The 16,622-nt window shown below is 45.1% G+C and overlaps 1 protein-coding gene across 10 annotated transcripts in view; it reads right to left on the bottom strand.

Annotated features, from left to right (window-relative positions):
* The window catches only part of AKAP8L (A-kinase anchoring protein 8 like), a 30,870-nt gene that overhangs the window by 2,200 nt on the left and 12,048 nt on the right, over nucleotides 1-16,622 (bottom strand). For 3 of the 10 annotated variants that reach the window (XM_069589199.1, XM_069589200.1, XM_069589201.1), the window contains 8 exons: nucleotides 15,793-16,246; nucleotides 15,606-15,702; nucleotides 15,452-15,522; nucleotides 15,020-15,083; nucleotides 14,086-14,194; nucleotides 12,492-12,633; nucleotides 12,294-12,399; nucleotides 11,927-12,057 (listed from right to left, as the gene is read on the bottom strand). In XM_069589199.1, the coding sequence (XP_069445300.1) occupies nucleotides 11,927-12,057; nucleotides 12,294-12,399; nucleotides 12,492-12,633; nucleotides 14,086-14,194; nucleotides 15,020-15,083; nucleotides 15,452-15,522; nucleotides 15,606-15,702; nucleotides 15,793-16,246 (1,174 nt within the window). Of the gene's footprint in view, nucleotides 1-10,327; nucleotides 10,961-11,926; nucleotides 12,101-12,148; nucleotides 12,199-12,293; nucleotides 12,400-12,491; nucleotides 12,634-14,085; nucleotides 14,195-15,019; nucleotides 15,084-15,451; nucleotides 15,523-15,605; nucleotides 15,703-15,792; nucleotides 16,247-16,622 lie in introns of those variants that run through there. The other 7 variants (XM_069589203.1, XR_011256943.1, XR_011256941.1 and 4 more) reach the window with 7 other exon arrangements.

Genomic DNA, 16,622 nt, shown 5'->3' with positions numbered 1-16,622 from the left:
ACAGCTGTAGTTGCGGGTACTTTAAACTCTGGAGCACTTACAAGGCTGTAGTAGAAATGGATATCCTGTGGATATATTATATGTTAAATCATGTGTTATCTGTGGAATACGCACTCTCAATGTGCACACCATTGACTACAGCTACAGAAGTGTTCGTTTAGCTGTGACTCAATTTTCTCTGGATAAGGGCAGAAACGTGTCACATTCCATTATTTGTAAAGTCAACAGCTGTTTGCTTTTGTCGCTTTTGCTACACTCACGTTCTTTGTATTCAGGTAACTCAAGAACAAATATACAAAGATGCAATAAAAGTGAATTGCTTGATATCTATTACTTCATGTATATCAAGCACAGCAATAAAACAAAAATCTAATGTTTAAATTTTAGGGTTTTTGCTTTTGTGATTTTTTTTAATATACTTGCCTAACATGATGTGCTGTAAAAAAATAGTTAACATGGAAATAACTTGAGATGATGGCTTTGTTTAATGTCTTATGAGATTTTTATGAATAATCCAAGTATAATGTGGAATAAAAATTTTATGAATGGACAAAAAAAAAAAGATGCACAATTAGGATACTACTACATCTTACTTGCTGACACACTACCCTTCTCCCTCCAGGTGCACAGACGGACACACCAGAATGTCTCCTGACTGAGCAAACTTAACATAGTTTTGAGATTTTTGCTATAATAACCAAATGAAGGATATACTTAAATATTTCCATGCTAGTGCTTTTAATCCTACTAAACACGTTCCCTAAAGTGACAGTGCCTGAGTACCCTGCAAAAACACTGTAGGTTGTGCTTTTCCCATCTGTACTAAAACAATGTACTTGTCCCCGCCTCTCCATCAAGATTAGATATTACCACTGTTGAATGTTTTTCCTGTAGGGTGAGCGAAAAGAATGTATGCTGCCTCCCATGGCATTTCCCTGCCCACCAGCGAATCCGATATGCACACTGGGCTGTCTGTTCGGATTTCTATGAAGTCATCTCTTCCGCGGTCTCTTGGTTTCCTAGCTTGTTCAGGAAGGCTTCCTTTAATGTCAAGGTGAACAATCTTCGAAATGTTGTTCTTTTCCCCTCACATTTAAGATCTTGAAATTTAATATATGGTATGAGGTATGAGTCCAACTTTCCTTTCCAGAAATGTGTAAGATAAACCATTGTTTCCCCCCATCAAATTGACATGGAGGTCTACAGTCCCTTATCTGCAAATCTGAAATCCAAAAGGAAGTTTTTCTTCTAAAATTTATTTGATGTAAATTATGAGCTGACATATTTTTATACCATCTTTATTTATCCTACCTAAACAAGTCACTTGAAGAATTATTGATGGTTTAACTGCAAGGCACTTTCCCAGATTCTGCTGGGGATGTTGGCAATACTATCATGTAGCTGTTCTGAAATCTAAAAATTATTTAAAAAACATTCAGGTTTTTTATAAGGGGTCTGAAACTGACTTTAATACTGAGTTCCAAAAACAAAGCATAGAGGGCTATTTCATTAGACTCTGTTCTTTAAATCACTATGCCAATATCACTTGTTTTCAATTACAATGACTCTACATGAATCTTATTATCTGTCACAGCGAGTCCCTGTACTAACTGACTGCTGCATAATTTTCCTGGCTATTACACTTAACTCTGTCAATAATAATATGGGAGGAACTGGTTTTTGTTTTATTTTGCTATTAAACCTCCCATCTAAGAACTTAGTACTTCCTTCCATTCACTGAAGTCTTGCTTGTTTCATATCTCTGAATTTAAGATCCCATACCTTTCTTCTTTACATTCCTAGTTATTTCACACATTTTGCGGTTATTGTGAATAGATGTTTCCTCATTTATGTTTCTAATTGGTTATTACTATTAGAATTGATAAAAACTACTACTACTTTGAAAGTGAAAGTCTCTCAGTTGTGACTCTTTGCAACCCCAGACTCTTTGCAACTATAGTCCATGGAATTCTCCAGGCCAGAATACTAAAATGGGTAACCTATCCCTTCTCCAGCAGATCTTCCCAATCCCAGAATTGAACCCAGGTCTCCCGTAATGCAGGCAGATCCTTTACCAGCTGAGCCACAAGGGAAGCCCAAGAATACTGGAGTGGGTAACCTATCCCTTCTCTCCAGCAGAGACTCCCAACCCCTGGAATCAAACCCAGGTCTCCTGCATTGCAGGTGGATTTTTCACCAGCTGAGCTATCAGGAAAGCCTACTTTTGGTATGTCCTAACCCTCTATGGGTTTGCAAAAAGTCAGACACCACTGAGCAACTTTCACACTTTTTTTTCCAACCCCTTACCAAATTCTATTAATCCTAAGAACTTTTTTTTTTTTGCTGGAATCATCAGCTTTTCTAGGAATATAATCACATTATTTGCATATAAACAGTTTTCATTTCTAGGACTTTATACTGATAATGTTGCTAATTTCTTATTGAACCATCCTTGTATTCCAGAAGCAAATTTTACTTATAGTGTGTCACATATTTGAATCACCACTAGATTGATAATTAGGAATATTTTGGGAATCCCTGGTGGCTCAGTGGTGAAGAACATATCTGCAATGCAGGAGATGTGGGTTTGATCCGTGGGCCAGGAAGACCCCCTGGAGAAGGAAATGGCAGCCCACTCCAATATTCTCACCCGGAGAAGCCCACGGACAGAAAAGGCTAGTGGGCTACAGTACGTGGGGTCGGCAAAGTGTTATATATGACTCAGCGAGTAAACCACCAACCACCACATCAATGGATGAAAGTTTCATTTCACATCCTTGACAACACAATTTTACTTAGCACTTTTATTCTTCAATGAACTAATCTATAGTTTCATCTCATTATTATTCTTACCAGATTTTTGGAATTAAGGTTAAAAAGACTTCCTAAAGGAATTCCCTCATGGTCCAGTGGTTAATTCACCTGCCAATGCAGGGGACATGGGTTTGATCCCTGGTCTGGGAACTAAGATCCCAAAATGCCACAGGAAAACTAGAGCATGTGCCCTAGAGCCTGTGCTTCACAACAAGAGAAGCCTGTGCAATGAGAAGCCCACGCATGGCAACTAAGAAAACAGGCTCTGTTCGTCCCAACTATAGAAAGCCCGTGACCAGCAATGAAGAGGCCCTGTATCTCAACGAAGACCCAGCACAGCCAATATATAATTAAAAACAATAACAAAAAAAAAGGCCTCCCTCTCTACTCTGCTATCACCATTGAGGGGGTGTATCTTCCCAGAAGCAGGACTGTAAACATTTCTCATCTTGCCCCTAACTGCCTGCTGCTGAGGCTAAGTTCTGGGCAAATTCAGCTGAGAGGTGGGGGCTCCATCCTATCATGGAATGGAAGTTTAACACCATGCACTGCTCTAACCCTGGCTTGTTCATAAGGCAGAGGTCCCATGCCTAGAGAGGCAAACCAAACCAAGTTGACCAGAGGTTACAGCTGCCTCCACACCTCTTCTCTCCTTTTTTCAAAACTATATATATTTATTTGGTTACACTGGGTCTTATTTGCAGCACACAGGATCTTTAGTTGAGGCATGTGGCATCTAATTCTCCATGAGAGTTTGAACCCGAGCCCCCTGCTGTGGGAGCGCTGAGTCTTTGCACCACCAGGGAAAAGTCCCAAACCCTTCTCTTCTAAAGCAGCAGAGTCAATACAGAGTCTGGTCACCACTCCTAGCACTGAAGCCTGGACTCAGGAGTTTTGCTTGAGGGAAAGGCAGACCTTAAAACAATGAGCTCCCAAATCTCTTCCCAAAGGAACTCCTTTTTTTAAGAGTGTGGGGAGTTCAAAACTAAGGGCTTTCTCAAAACAATGAAAGGTGTGGAGAAAAGCAATTAAAAGGAAGGTAGATATACTTCCCTGGAGAAGGCAATGGCACCCCACTTCAGTACTCTTGCCTGGAAAATCCCATGGACAGAGGAGCCTGGAAGGCTGCAGTCCATGGGGTCGCTGAGGGTCGGACACGACTGAGCAACTTCACTTTCACTTTTCACTTTCTTGCATTGGAGAAGGAAATGGCAACCCACTCCAGTGTTCTTGCCTGGAGAATCCCAGGGATGGGGGAGCCTGGTGGGCTACTGTCTATGGGGTCGCACAGAGTCGGACACGACTGAAGCGACTTAGTAGTAGTAGCAGATATACTTCCCAGGTGGCGTAGCGGTAAAGAGTCCACCTGCGGATGGATGCAGGAGACAGGGTTCTCATCCCTGGGCAGGAGACATCCCCTGGAGGAGGAAATGGCAACCACTCCAGCATTCTTGCCTGGAAAATTCCATGGACAGAGAAGCCTGGTGGGTTACAGTCCACAGCATCACAAAGAACTGGACATGACTGAGCATGGATTTGATAAGCAACACAAACTAAACCATTGCTGTCTCCAAAAAGAACCAGTAAAACAGGTAGAAGGAGCCTCCCTAGGGTTCAGGATAAATCTCAAACAATGGAAATCCAATTTAATTGGATTATGTTAATTCAGTTGGATTAGAACAATTTAATGCCTTTAGGCATTGTTGAAAACAACAGCTATCAGCCAACAACTTATGGAAAAGAACAGCTTGGTGCAGTAGGGGAAAAGACAAATGGGGTCCCATCAAAACTACCACCATCCCTACCACTGAAGCTACCACCACCATAGGCCAAGTGGCTGTGCCAATGGCTTCCTCTTCCGAGGTACAGTAACAGGCTCTGCACTGTGGGAATTTAAGAGATTTTACTAAAATATTTTGACTGTTCACTCAAACAAACACAATAACAAGACCTACAGTAGGGGAGGTCTAGAACAAAGAGCTGTCAGAACAGATTATCTAAACTGTCTAGTTTCCAACAAAAAATTATGAGATGTGCAAAGGAAACTGACATTCAGGAAAAAAGGCAGGCAAACAACAGAAACTGCCTGTGCCCATGGCCAGATGTCAAACTTAAAGACTTAAAAGCAGCCATTATAAATCCATTTAAAGAACTAAAAGGAAACATGCTTGAAGTATAAGATGATACTGTCTCATCAAATAGGGAACATCAATAAAGGGACAGAAGTTAAATATATAAATCCTAGAACTGAAAAATACAATGAACTGAAATGAAAAATTCACTGGAGGGGTTCAACAGTAGATCTGAACTGGCAGAAAAAGCAAAATCTGTAGGTTGGCAGAGATCACACAATCTGGAGAATAGAAAAATGAATGAAGAAAAATGAATAGTCTCAAACAACCCTTGACACCATTAGGTTACCCATCACACCCATAATGAGATTACCAGAAAGACAAAAGGAGCAGAAAGAAAAAAAAAACCTGAATAATGGCTATAAACTGTGTAAATCTCATGAAAAACTTTAAACCACACATCCAAGAAGCTAACACACTCCAAATAAACACAAAAAGACACATTGTAATAAAAATGCTGAGAGCCAAAGACAACAGAAGAATCTTGACAGCAGCAACAGAAAAAGGAATCATCACTTAAAATGGAACCCCAGTAATGTTAAAAGCTGACGTCTTACCAGAAATGGGGCCAGAAGGCAGTGGGATAACATACTTAAAATGCTCAAAGAAACTGTCAACCAAAAATCCTGTGCCCAGAAAAGCTATCTTTCAAAAGTGAAAGTGAAATAATAACAGTCCACAACAAACAACAATTGAGTTTGCTGCTGGCAGACCTTTAAAGAAATACCCAAGGAGGTCCTTCAAGATGAAAAGAAGTGAGCCCAGATAGTAATGCAGATCCACCAGAAAGAACAATAAAGGTAACCATATAAAGAAATACTATAAATGCAATATCTTTTCCTGTCCTCTCAACTAATTTAGACAGGAGCTGTATAAAACAATACATATTTAAATATTTAAAAAATACATAGCCCTTAAATCTATATAAATAATTGTATTACTTGACCTGTAGTAACATAGAGAAATGTAATATATTTGCCAGTAAGAGCACAAAGAAGGTCGGGAGAGTAAAACTGTATTGGGCTAATAAGGAAACGACTACAGATGGTAATTTGAATCCACAGGAAGAATTCAAAGAGAACCAGAAATGAGCAATAAGAAGTCTAGTTTAACAAAAGCTAGAAATATGTAACTGCTGCTCTCCTTTCTTCTGTTGGCTCCTTAAAAGACATATTACATAAAATAATAATTACACTGTATTACATTACTGGGTTTGTAACACATATAGATAGATGTACCACTTTGTATAACAAAAACCTATGCAGAGAGAGGTTCATAGGAGGAACTTAATCCCACTGAAATGACTGTATCTCAAGGAAATTTTTGAAGTTAATATATATAAAGTAAGGCCTAGAGAAACCACTAATAATACCCCCAAAGTTTTACAAAAAAACCATTAAAGAAGATAAATATTGGAAAAAAAAAAAGTAACATTAAATGTAAATGGATTAAACGATCCAGTCAAAGGCAAGGATAGTCAAACTGGATAGAAAAACAAGTTCAAATTATATGCGCTCCACCGAGACAAACTTTAGATCCAATAGATTCAAAGATACAAATAAATAGAAAGGAAAAGGATGAGAAAAGATATACAAACATCAACCGTAAGAAAATGAACTGAACATACTAATACCAGATGACGGACTGTAAAAAATGTTCCTAAGATACAAAGGGACATTTTATAATGATAAAAGGGTCTCTCCATCGGGGGATGTTTAAGTATAGATGCACCTGACAACAATTCAACAACAGTTGATTTTAACATCCCACTGCAAGAATGCAAACAACAACCTGGCAGAAGATCAGCAAGGAAATAAAAGGCTTGAACACTATAAAACCAAACAGGCATAACAGATGAACACTTTGCAACAATAACAGAATATCCAGTCTTCTCAAATGTACAAAGCATAGCACAGACTCTATACTACTCGGCCATAAACCAAGCTTCAGTAAATGAAAAGGACTGAAATAATGGAATGTATACTGTCTGACTACACTGAAGAAAATTAGAAATCAGTAAGAGAGAGTAATTTTGGAAATTTAGAAATATGTTAAAATTAAATGACACATTGCTGAATAACCAATGAGTCTAAGAAAAAGAAGGCAGAGAGAAATTAGAAAATAATTTGAAATGAGTGAAAGTGAGGATAAGACATACCAAAACTTATGGGATGCAGTGAAAGCAGTACTCAGAGGAAAACTTACAGTTATAAATGTCTACATTAAAATAGAGAGAAACCTAAAGCAAGCAGAAGATTAGAACAGAAATTAATGAAGCAGAGAACACACATAAAAAGAGCAAAAAAAACCCCAAACCATAGTTTGTTCTTTTCAAATGTCAATAAAATTAAACCTCAGCAAGACTGATCAAGAAAAAAAGAAGACTCAACGCAATCAGAAATGAAAGAAGGGGACTACTGACAATACAGAAATAAAAAGGATTATTATGGAACACTAGGAATAAATGCATGACAGTAAATTGAGTATTAGATTAAATGCACAGATTTCCAGAAAGATATTACTAAAACTAACTCAGAAAGAAATAGAGGGAATTCCCTGATAGTCTAGTGGTTAGGATTTGGCACCTTCACTACTGGGGCCCAGGTTCAATTTCAGGACAGGGAACTAAGATCCCAAGTGCAGAGGGATAAGGTGAAAAAAAAAAAAAAGAAAAGAAAATCTAAGTAGACCAGTAACAAGTAAAGAAACTGAATTCGTAAAACAAACAAACAAACAAACAAAAACTACTCACAAAGAACAGCCCAGGTCCAGACAGCTTCAGAGCAGATTCTACCAATTTAATACCAATTCTTCACAAACTTCCAAACAACAGGAAGGAAAACTTCTCAACTCATTTTTTAAGGCCAGTATTCAGTTCAGTTCAGTTGCTCATTCATGTCCGACCGACTCTTTGCAACCCCATGAACCACGGTACACCAGGCCTCCCTGTCCATCACCAACTTCTGGAGTCCACCCAAACTGATGTCCATTATGTTGGTGATGCCATCCAACCATCTCATCTTCTGTCTTCCCCTTCTCCTCCTGCCCTCAATCTTTCCCAGCATCAGGGTCTTTTCAAATGCGTCAGCTCTCCGCATCAGGTGGCCAAAGTATTGGAGTTGCAGCTTCAACATCAGTCCCTCCAATGAGGCCAGTATTACGTTGATACCAAACCCCAAAATATCACACAAAAAACATACAGACCAATATCTCATGAGTACAGATGCAAAAATTCTCAACAAAAAGCCAATTCAACAACATATAAAAAGAATCATACACCATGGCAAAATAGGATTTTTCCCAACAACGCCAAGGGTGGCTTAACACCCTCAAGTCAATGAAATATACTCTATCAATAAATAAAAAACAAAAACCACACGATCATCTCAATAAATGCAGAAAAAGCATCTGACGAACTCCCATACCCTTCCAGAATAAAAACACTCAACAAGATGCAACCAGAAGGGAATTCAACAACCAGAAGGGAATTCAACGACCAGACAGAGAGCACCTATGGGAAACCCACAGCTAAGCAGCGCGCTCAACATTCAGACCGATGTGCTCCCCCAAAGAGGAGGGGCGGTCAGACCAATGCTCCCCCAGAGACAAGATGAGGGTCAGGGAGGGACTTCTCTTCAAGGCTATGTTGGATGTTCTAGCCAGGGTAATTAAACAAGGAAAAACAAATTAAACAGCATCCATATTGGCAAGGAAGTAGTTAAACTATAACTATCTCTATCTACAGACAACTGATATACAGAACTAAAACAATCCATGATTAAAATTAATAAAAACTTCAGTGAGGTTACAGGATACAGTATCAACAAACAAAAATCAATTCTATTTTGAAACAGGTACAAAGAACAACTCAGAAATGGAATTAAAGAACACAATTCCATTTATATTAGTATCAAAAGAATGAAATACTTGGGAATAGACTAATAATCTCCCAAAATAAAAAAACTTACACACTGAAAACTGTAAAATATTGTTGAAAGAAATTAAAGATTCTGAATAAAGCAAAGACATTCCATTTTCATGGATTGGAAGACTTAATATTGCTGAGACAGGAATACTCTCCAAACTGATACAGAAATTGAATATAGTCCCATTAGGACACCAGCTGGCTTCTCTGTAGAAACTGACATGTTGGTCCTAAAATTCGTGGAATCTCAAGGAACACAGAATAGCCAAAACAATCTTGAAAAAAAAAAAAAAAGAGGAGCAGAAGTTATAGGTGTCCGTTTCTGATGTTAAACCTTACTACAAAGCTACAGTGTGGTAATGGCATAAGGATAAACACAGAAAACAACAGAACAGTCCAGAACTAAATCCATGGAGCTGTAGTCAACCGACTTTTGGCGAGAGCCATGGCCATTCAACAAAGAAAGAACACTTTCTTCTACAAATCATGTTGGGACAACTGGAAAATCACATGGAATAGAATGAAGTTGAACCTTACCTTACACCACATACAAAAATTAACTTAAATGCATTAAAAACCAAATTGTAGGAGCTAAAACTGTAAAACTCTTATTATAAGAAGAAAAGGGATAAATCTGTGACCTTTTATTTGACAATGGGTTCTTAGATATGATACCCCAAGCACAAGGAACAAAAGAAAAAAAAATTTAGATAAACTGAGCTTCATCAAAATTAAACTTTTGTGCTGCAAAGACACATCAAGGTGAAAAAACCCATGCCATAGGATGGGAGAAAAATATTTGCAAGTCACATGTCCGATTAAGGACTTGTATCTAGAATATATAAAGAACCTTAACTCATAAAGACCACACAATTAAAAAATAAAGTATCTGAACAGACATTTCTTCCCTTCCAAGAAGACAGACAAATGGCCAACAAGTCCATGATAAGATGCTTGACATCATTAGTCAGTTATCAGGGAAATGCAAATGAAAAATACAACAGATATAACTCACTGCACACCTGAATGACTGAATCGCTGGAATCAAAAAGTCAGATAATAACAAGTATTGGTGAAGTACTGGTAACACATGAATAAATCAGAACTCACACATTGTTGTTGGGGATATATATAAAGTGGTACAGCCGTTCTGGAAGATAAGCTGGCAGTTCCTCAAGAAGTTAAACTGTTATTATTTGACCCAGACATTCCACTCCTGTCTTAAAAAACCATAACACATGTCCATACAAAAACTTGCATCATAATAGAATTATCCATAATAGCCAAGAGGTAGAAACAATCCAAATTCTAAAGCATGAATAAACTAAATGTGGTATATATCCATACAAGAGAATACGCTTAGGCCACACAAAGGGATAAAGTTCTGATACATGCTACAATATGGATGAACCTTGAACACATGCTAAATGGAAGCAGCCAATCACAAAAGACCACATACTATGGTGACTGCATTTATTTGAAATGCCTAGAAAAACACGGAGACAGACAGTAAATCAGTGGTTACCTAGGGCTTGGGGCGTATGGTGTTACAGAGTGACAGCTATAAGGTATGGCTTTTGAGGTGAAGATGTTCTATAATTGGGCTGACAGCTACACAACTGTGAATATATTAAAAACTACTGACTTGTATACCTTACATGGATGAACTGTATGGTATGGGAATTGAGCATCAATAAAACTGTTACCAAAATTAATAATAACTAGAAGCTTTTTATTTACTTCTAAATCTGGCATTTTACAGAATATAGTATTTATACTTGAACTCTCTATAACCAACTTGGAATCAGTTTGTATTTTACTAGCTATCATTCATTTCACCTAAATTTTCCAAGTTTTAATACCATGCACTATCCATTCTCTACAGTCTGCTCTCTGTTCTCTTTCAACCCTTATCAGCTACCAACCCAAAAATCTCACCATGGCAAGATCCCTACAGCTTCTCTGTTGCCAAAGCCAACGGACATATTCTGCACCTTTTCAGATCTGTCAACGGTATATGCCAATCCCGAATCTCCTCCACCATCCCAGCCAGGTCTCTAAGCCCATCCCACTGTTGAGAATCACTGCACTGAAAAAGACCAGAGATGAATCTGATGGGCATGGAAAAAGGCTGAGAAATGATTCCTTACACTCTCCTTGGCTGCTGATGCTGCTCATAAGATCTATCAGCATTGTTCAGGGTGATGGCAGCCAGGCCTCTCTTTCTAGCCCAGACCTGGCTCTGGGCCTCCTAGCTCTCTCCCTACTGCAAAGCCCCACCCCCCACCTGATCTCTAACAGCTAGCTCTAATTCAGGATGTTATCCATTCAACCAAAAGAACACCCACTCTGGGTTCTGTGTTAGGCCCTGGGAATACACTGGAATGCAAGACAGAACTTTTAAAATTTCTTGCCAAACTCGCTCCTTTCCTTGTACCATATACTACCCCACCCTCCTCATCTTAACAGCACCACTGTCCACCAGATAAACAAGCCAGAAATCTGTAATAACCCAGACTTTCATCACTCCCTCATGCCGAGCTTCTGTTCACCTTCTTAAACTGCTCTTCCATCATCTCCCAAGGCCCTTCACTGATCCCCCCACCTCCTTCCCAGAACAGGTGCCCAAAGTCTCTAGTCTAATACCAACTCTAATCCTACTAGTCCCCCACTTAAAAACTCTGTTGCCTATAGGAGCAAGACCAGGCCCCTCAGCCCAGCCCTTGTGAACCTATGTCCAATCCCTCCTCCAACAACACTTGTACCATATGCTTCTCCCTGTTTGGTGTCTGAACCTAATTTGGCCATTGGCCCTTATGCATACGCAGGTCCCCATTTCCCAGAGCCTACTTCTTCTTAAGGTCTGGCTCTGATGCCACCACCTGCCACACAGAGTCCCCGATTCCCATCCTTCTGTAGCGTGGCTGATTGCTCTGGGCTGGAGATGTGTCTATATTCCTGCCCCTGGCAGGCAGGGGTCATGACCCCAGCACTTCCCCAGAGGCCTAAGCCAGTTAGCCCACAGGATGATGGGAGGGCACTGGTGGCCACTCACCCTGCGGTTCCGGTTGTGATCCATGGTCTTGAGGTGCTTCTGAATGATCCCAAACTGCATGGGAATGAAGAGGTCACAGGCTGCACAGTGGGCTGCCTCTACCTTCTTCACAAAATGTTCCATGGCAATTTCTGTAGAGGGGAGAAGGAGGGAGTCGCCACTGGTCCCAGACACCTAAGAAAGACCCAGGAGTTGGGGGAAAATGCCAGACCAGCTCCTCACCTCACCCTGCCATTTCCACGTGGGCCTGAGGCTGTTCTCACTGACCCTCCCTGGGGGAACAGAGGGGTGTTGTGACCCTACTCTGAGAACCAGAGGAGGGAAGGCTGTGGTCCGGCCTGGTAGGACTGGGATGGAACCTCCTCACCTTGTGTCAGATCTTGGTCTCTGTAGATCTGCTGGATCAGACCATCAAGGTCCTCCACGGTTTTTCTGAGCTCCTCTGTCTTTTTCGTCTTGTTGGCGACATATTCCTGCCGGATACACCAGGGAGATATCAAGCTTTGTGTGGGCCACTCTATGTCTGCAGGGTAACAACAGCTGTACCAACCACTCCAAGGCTCACCTGCAGAAAGTCAGCTGTCTGCTTGGGGAGCTTGGTGCCTACGTACTTAAAGTGTTCCTTGTGAAACTTGCTGTCAAGGTGGCTGGCCATCTCATCCTCATAAAAGGTTCGGTATTTGCAGAGAGAACACACAAACTGGATCCTGCCACAGGAGGGAAACGCAGAGCTGAGACCAAGAGGGTTCTGGGAAAGAGTGCTGTTGCCTCACCCAACCCAGCTGTGAGCCCTGAAACAGGCCTTGCTCATGGGCCTCTGAGGTGTGGTCCCAGCAGGGGGACAGGCTAGGACCAGTGGGGTTGGGAGTGCAAAGGGACAGAACATCTGCAGGCTGCAGTTACTGCAACGCAGGGGACAGGGCAGGAGCTCTTCCTTCCCACAGGCAGGAGGTTGAAGCCTGAGGCAGCAGCAGCTGCAACAGGCAAGGAGTCGCTGGAAGGTTGCTGGAGGGCCTCTCTACCGAGGCTGGGCAGGAGCTTGTGCACTTGGCCCAGCTAGGGAGCAAAAGGAAGGATGCCCTGGCGTGAGCCAGGTGACCCTGAGTGCAGAGTGAAGTACGCAGTCCTGAGGCAGGGCCCGGAAAGGTGCTGCATCTTCCTTGTGGGGGCTGAGGGGCTCAAAGACCCAGCCCATCCTCTGCTCAGAATGCTTGGGGGTAGTGTCGGGAGGGATGGGAGGCAAGCAGGCCTGGGCACCTGCTGCCTCATCTTCCTCTTCTGAGAAGAGACCAGTCTGAGCTGGAAGGAGGGCGCCCGCCTGGCCTGCCAGAGGGCAGCCTGGAGTCACCTGAGCGAGGTGCTCTGTCTGGGCCGCGTGTCCACAGCAGAAGCCCGGGGTCTGGGGCCTGGGCCGGAGCAGGCCGCCGTGGCAAGGGGCGGAAGAGGCCAGCCGCCACCGAGGCCTCGGGGCAGGTCCCTACCTCTGCCGGACGTCCTTATCTGGGCCACGGGGTCAGCTTTGTCTGGAGAGCCCAGGGGCCGGGCGCCGGCGAGGCTGAGGAAGGTCCAGCAAGAGCAAGAGTCTGAGGCGGAGGAGGAGGAGGCAAGCGCCAGTGCGGGAGCCCTGAGGGCAGACAGACCCGACCAAGGGGCGTGAAGGGCTCAGCCGCAGACAGGCCCGGCCTGACAGGGCCGGCGGGCCGGGCAGAGGGCAGGCCCGAGGCTGCCACAGCCCACAGGTGCTGCCATCTCTCCTGAGCACGGTGACGGCCTCTTGGCAGCTAGCTGGGGTGGCACAGGCGCCTTGGACCTTGAGTCTCTGCTGAGCTGGCCCCCTCCCACAGGGGCATCAGGCCCCCAGTGCACCTTGGGGCTCATGTGCCAAGTGACCTAGCGCCGGAGCTTCTGGGCAACGGTGCTGAGCAGTGTCAGATCTCAGGCCAAAGTCGCTAGCGGTCGCCAGGCGGCCGCACAGGGGCAGGGGATGAATCAGGCCTTGGGAGCTGGGCCTGGCGGAAAGCAGGGTCCATGCACGGCCGAGCAGGTGGCGGCTCCCAAGGGAGGCCAGAGGGCGGTGAGGCAGCAGAGCTATGGCCCTGCTCTCCTGGAGGCAGCCCCAGAGCGAGGCAGAGGCAAAGGGGTGGAGGGAAGCTGGTTACCTTTCCACCATGCGGTCTCGCTGCCGCTTTTTCTGCTTGTCCAGACTCTTTTTGCCTGCCTGCAACTTGCGCTTGGCCTGGCCACTCTCATCCTGGGCGCTCAGGACCCCTGTGGGAACAGAAGGATACGGCTATCAGTCTGTGGCCTCTGGCTGGATATCCACTCTCTACTCCAGGGGGTCCATTCTGAAAGCAGCTGTCTGAGCAAGGCCTCTGGCTGCAAGCAGGACCGGGTGCCCTGGGATGGGTGGGGAGTTGACCCCACCACGTTCCAGGACATCCACACTCTGCAGAGTGAGCCACAGGGAAGCTGGAAGGTAAAGAGAGGCTGTCTCAGTGGGGATACTGGCAAAAGTTCAGAGGACCCAGGTGGCAGAATGCAGGAAGGCCTCAGGTAGGGCCTGAGTGCAGCCCCCAAGGGTAAAAGGCCCCAAAGCTCACATGGCCCTGCCCACCCACACTGGGTACCGCGGCAACAGTAGGCTGAGGCTGGATTTAGGTTAGGTACCTGCTGGCGCTCATCACTCGAATAGGGAGACACGGACTCCCAACAGGGGCTGTAGAGGTGCTAAGGGAAAGGACACGCAAACCAGAGCCGTAAAAACTGCACCAAGGGTCCCAGCTTGGACACCAGCCACTGAGGACTCGGAACTGCATGTTACTAAGGGCCTGAAGGCAGGGGTTGCGCCTGGGGTTCCCCCACACTTTTGCTTGCCCCACCCACCTGAAGGCAAAACCAGTGTACTGTCTGAGATCAGGGCCAGAGTAGGAACCAGGAAGAGGAAGAGAGATTACTCCCTACCAGCACATAGTCAGCCACACAGGGACGATCCAAGTTGGGCCTATTTCTGCCAAAACCCTGCCCTCGGCTGGCCCCCTCCCGCCACAAGCATCTGGAAAAGCCCCCAGTGCCCGGGCCACTCAGAAGACTCACCCTTGTCTGCATCCTCTTTGCCTCCTTCCTTCCCCTCCTCTTTTCCCTCTTCGTCTTCTCCTTCCTAAGACACAATTTCAGACAGTCAATGTTAAAGCCTGTGTAGTTGCTCCTAACAGCTGTAAATGACAAGGCCCTGTACCAGGCCAGGCATAGAGCCAGGCGCCTCACGTCCTCCCAGCAGGCCTTGCACAGAGGGCTCACCGGGCCATGTTCTGAAAAGGAAATCCAGCCTCTGGTCAGGTGGCTGCCAGCAGCCTGTCTCTACCAGACCTCCACTTCCCTGTGCTAATCATGTCTGCATGCAGGGATAACTCAGGCTGGCCTGTGGTTCTTGGGAGAGGCCTGCTCTGTGGTGCCGGGGCTCAAGCAGCCCCCTGTCAGCAGGCCTCACCCACAAACAGACAAGAGTGCAGGGCTGGGGCCACTTACTGCTCTGGAGCCCTTCTCCACAGTCTCAGCGCCTTCCGTGCCCTCTGCAGCTTCCCCCTCTGTGCCCTCATCTGAAAGGCAAGAGGAAGCAAGCTCAGTGCAGGAGTCCCATGGGGCAGAGGGCAAGGGTCATGGGCCCAGCATCCGGGCTCACCGTTGTCTGAGTCACTGTTATCAGAGCAGTCCGTCCGGGTGGCTTTGCTGTCTGGTTCATCAGGACTGCCGCATTGCTTTCTCTTCTTTTTCTTGGTCTGGGTCAGAAGAGGGAACAGGGTCAGGGTAAACAGCTTCAGGCCCTTCACTTTCTCAGTCACAGACCAGGAGGGCCCCCTTTCACTCACCCGGAAGTCAGCCGTGGTCCAGGTCTTCCAGGTCCGCCTCATCTGCTTCATGCCATTGCCAAACCCAAAGCCAAAGCGGGAGCCACCTGGGAAGGTGCCCCCGCCACGCATGCCCTGGAACATGCCGTACTCAGGGATGATGTTCTGGGAGAAGAGGGAGGGCAGCCGGGAGGCACCAGGCATGCACTGGCCCCGGGCCCCCATGGGGTCTTCCCACATGCGCCCATAGCCCGAGGCCATCGGCCGGCCACTCCGGGAGTCCCGGGCCCAGCCCTGAGCCCGTGGGCCAAAAGTGTCGCTGCCACGCATGCGGAACTGGTCGCGGTAGGCATCGTACTGGCCCTCGTAGGCCATTTCCATATCAGGGTCAAGCTCTCCGTAGTCATAGCCCGACCGGTACAAGTCACGCTCGCTCAGGACGGCCCTTGAGTCACAGGCCTCGTAGGAATCATACCTGCAGAGGCAGATGACAAGCATCAAGGGGGCCTCAGGTCCCCTCACCCTTCTGTTCCTGCCTTCCAGCAAACCTCCCCATTTCAGGGACAGAAGACCCACTCCAGCACTACCCCAGCCCATTGTAGAGGACCAACGTTCAGAAATGCCAACTTAAAAGGCTTCTCGGGGCAGACTTCTAGAAGCTAGCAGGTCCCCTCAGCTCATGTCCCCAAGCCTGCATATGACCACACACCAGCTTTCAGACCCTAAGAAGGACTGACTACTAGGGTAGAGTAGGTCTCAGGAGAAGAGCGGGTCCACAGGGAATGAGCATGTGTCTGTGGCAGTCACAATGCCCAAGGCTGTTCCTCAAGGGGCAGAGCCAAGCATCCTGG

The sequence above is a fragment of the Ovis canadensis genome, chromosome 5 (assembly GCF_042477335.2).
Source record: "Ovis canadensis isolate MfBH-ARS-UI-01 breed Bighorn chromosome 5, ARS-UI_OviCan_v2, whole genome shotgun sequence".
NCBI classification, from domain to species: Eukaryota; Metazoa; Chordata; class Mammalia; order Artiodactyla; family Bovidae; genus Ovis; species Ovis canadensis.
The sequence above is the reverse complement of the archived record's forward strand: the minus strand, read 5'-3'. Positions and strand labels throughout refer to the sequence as shown.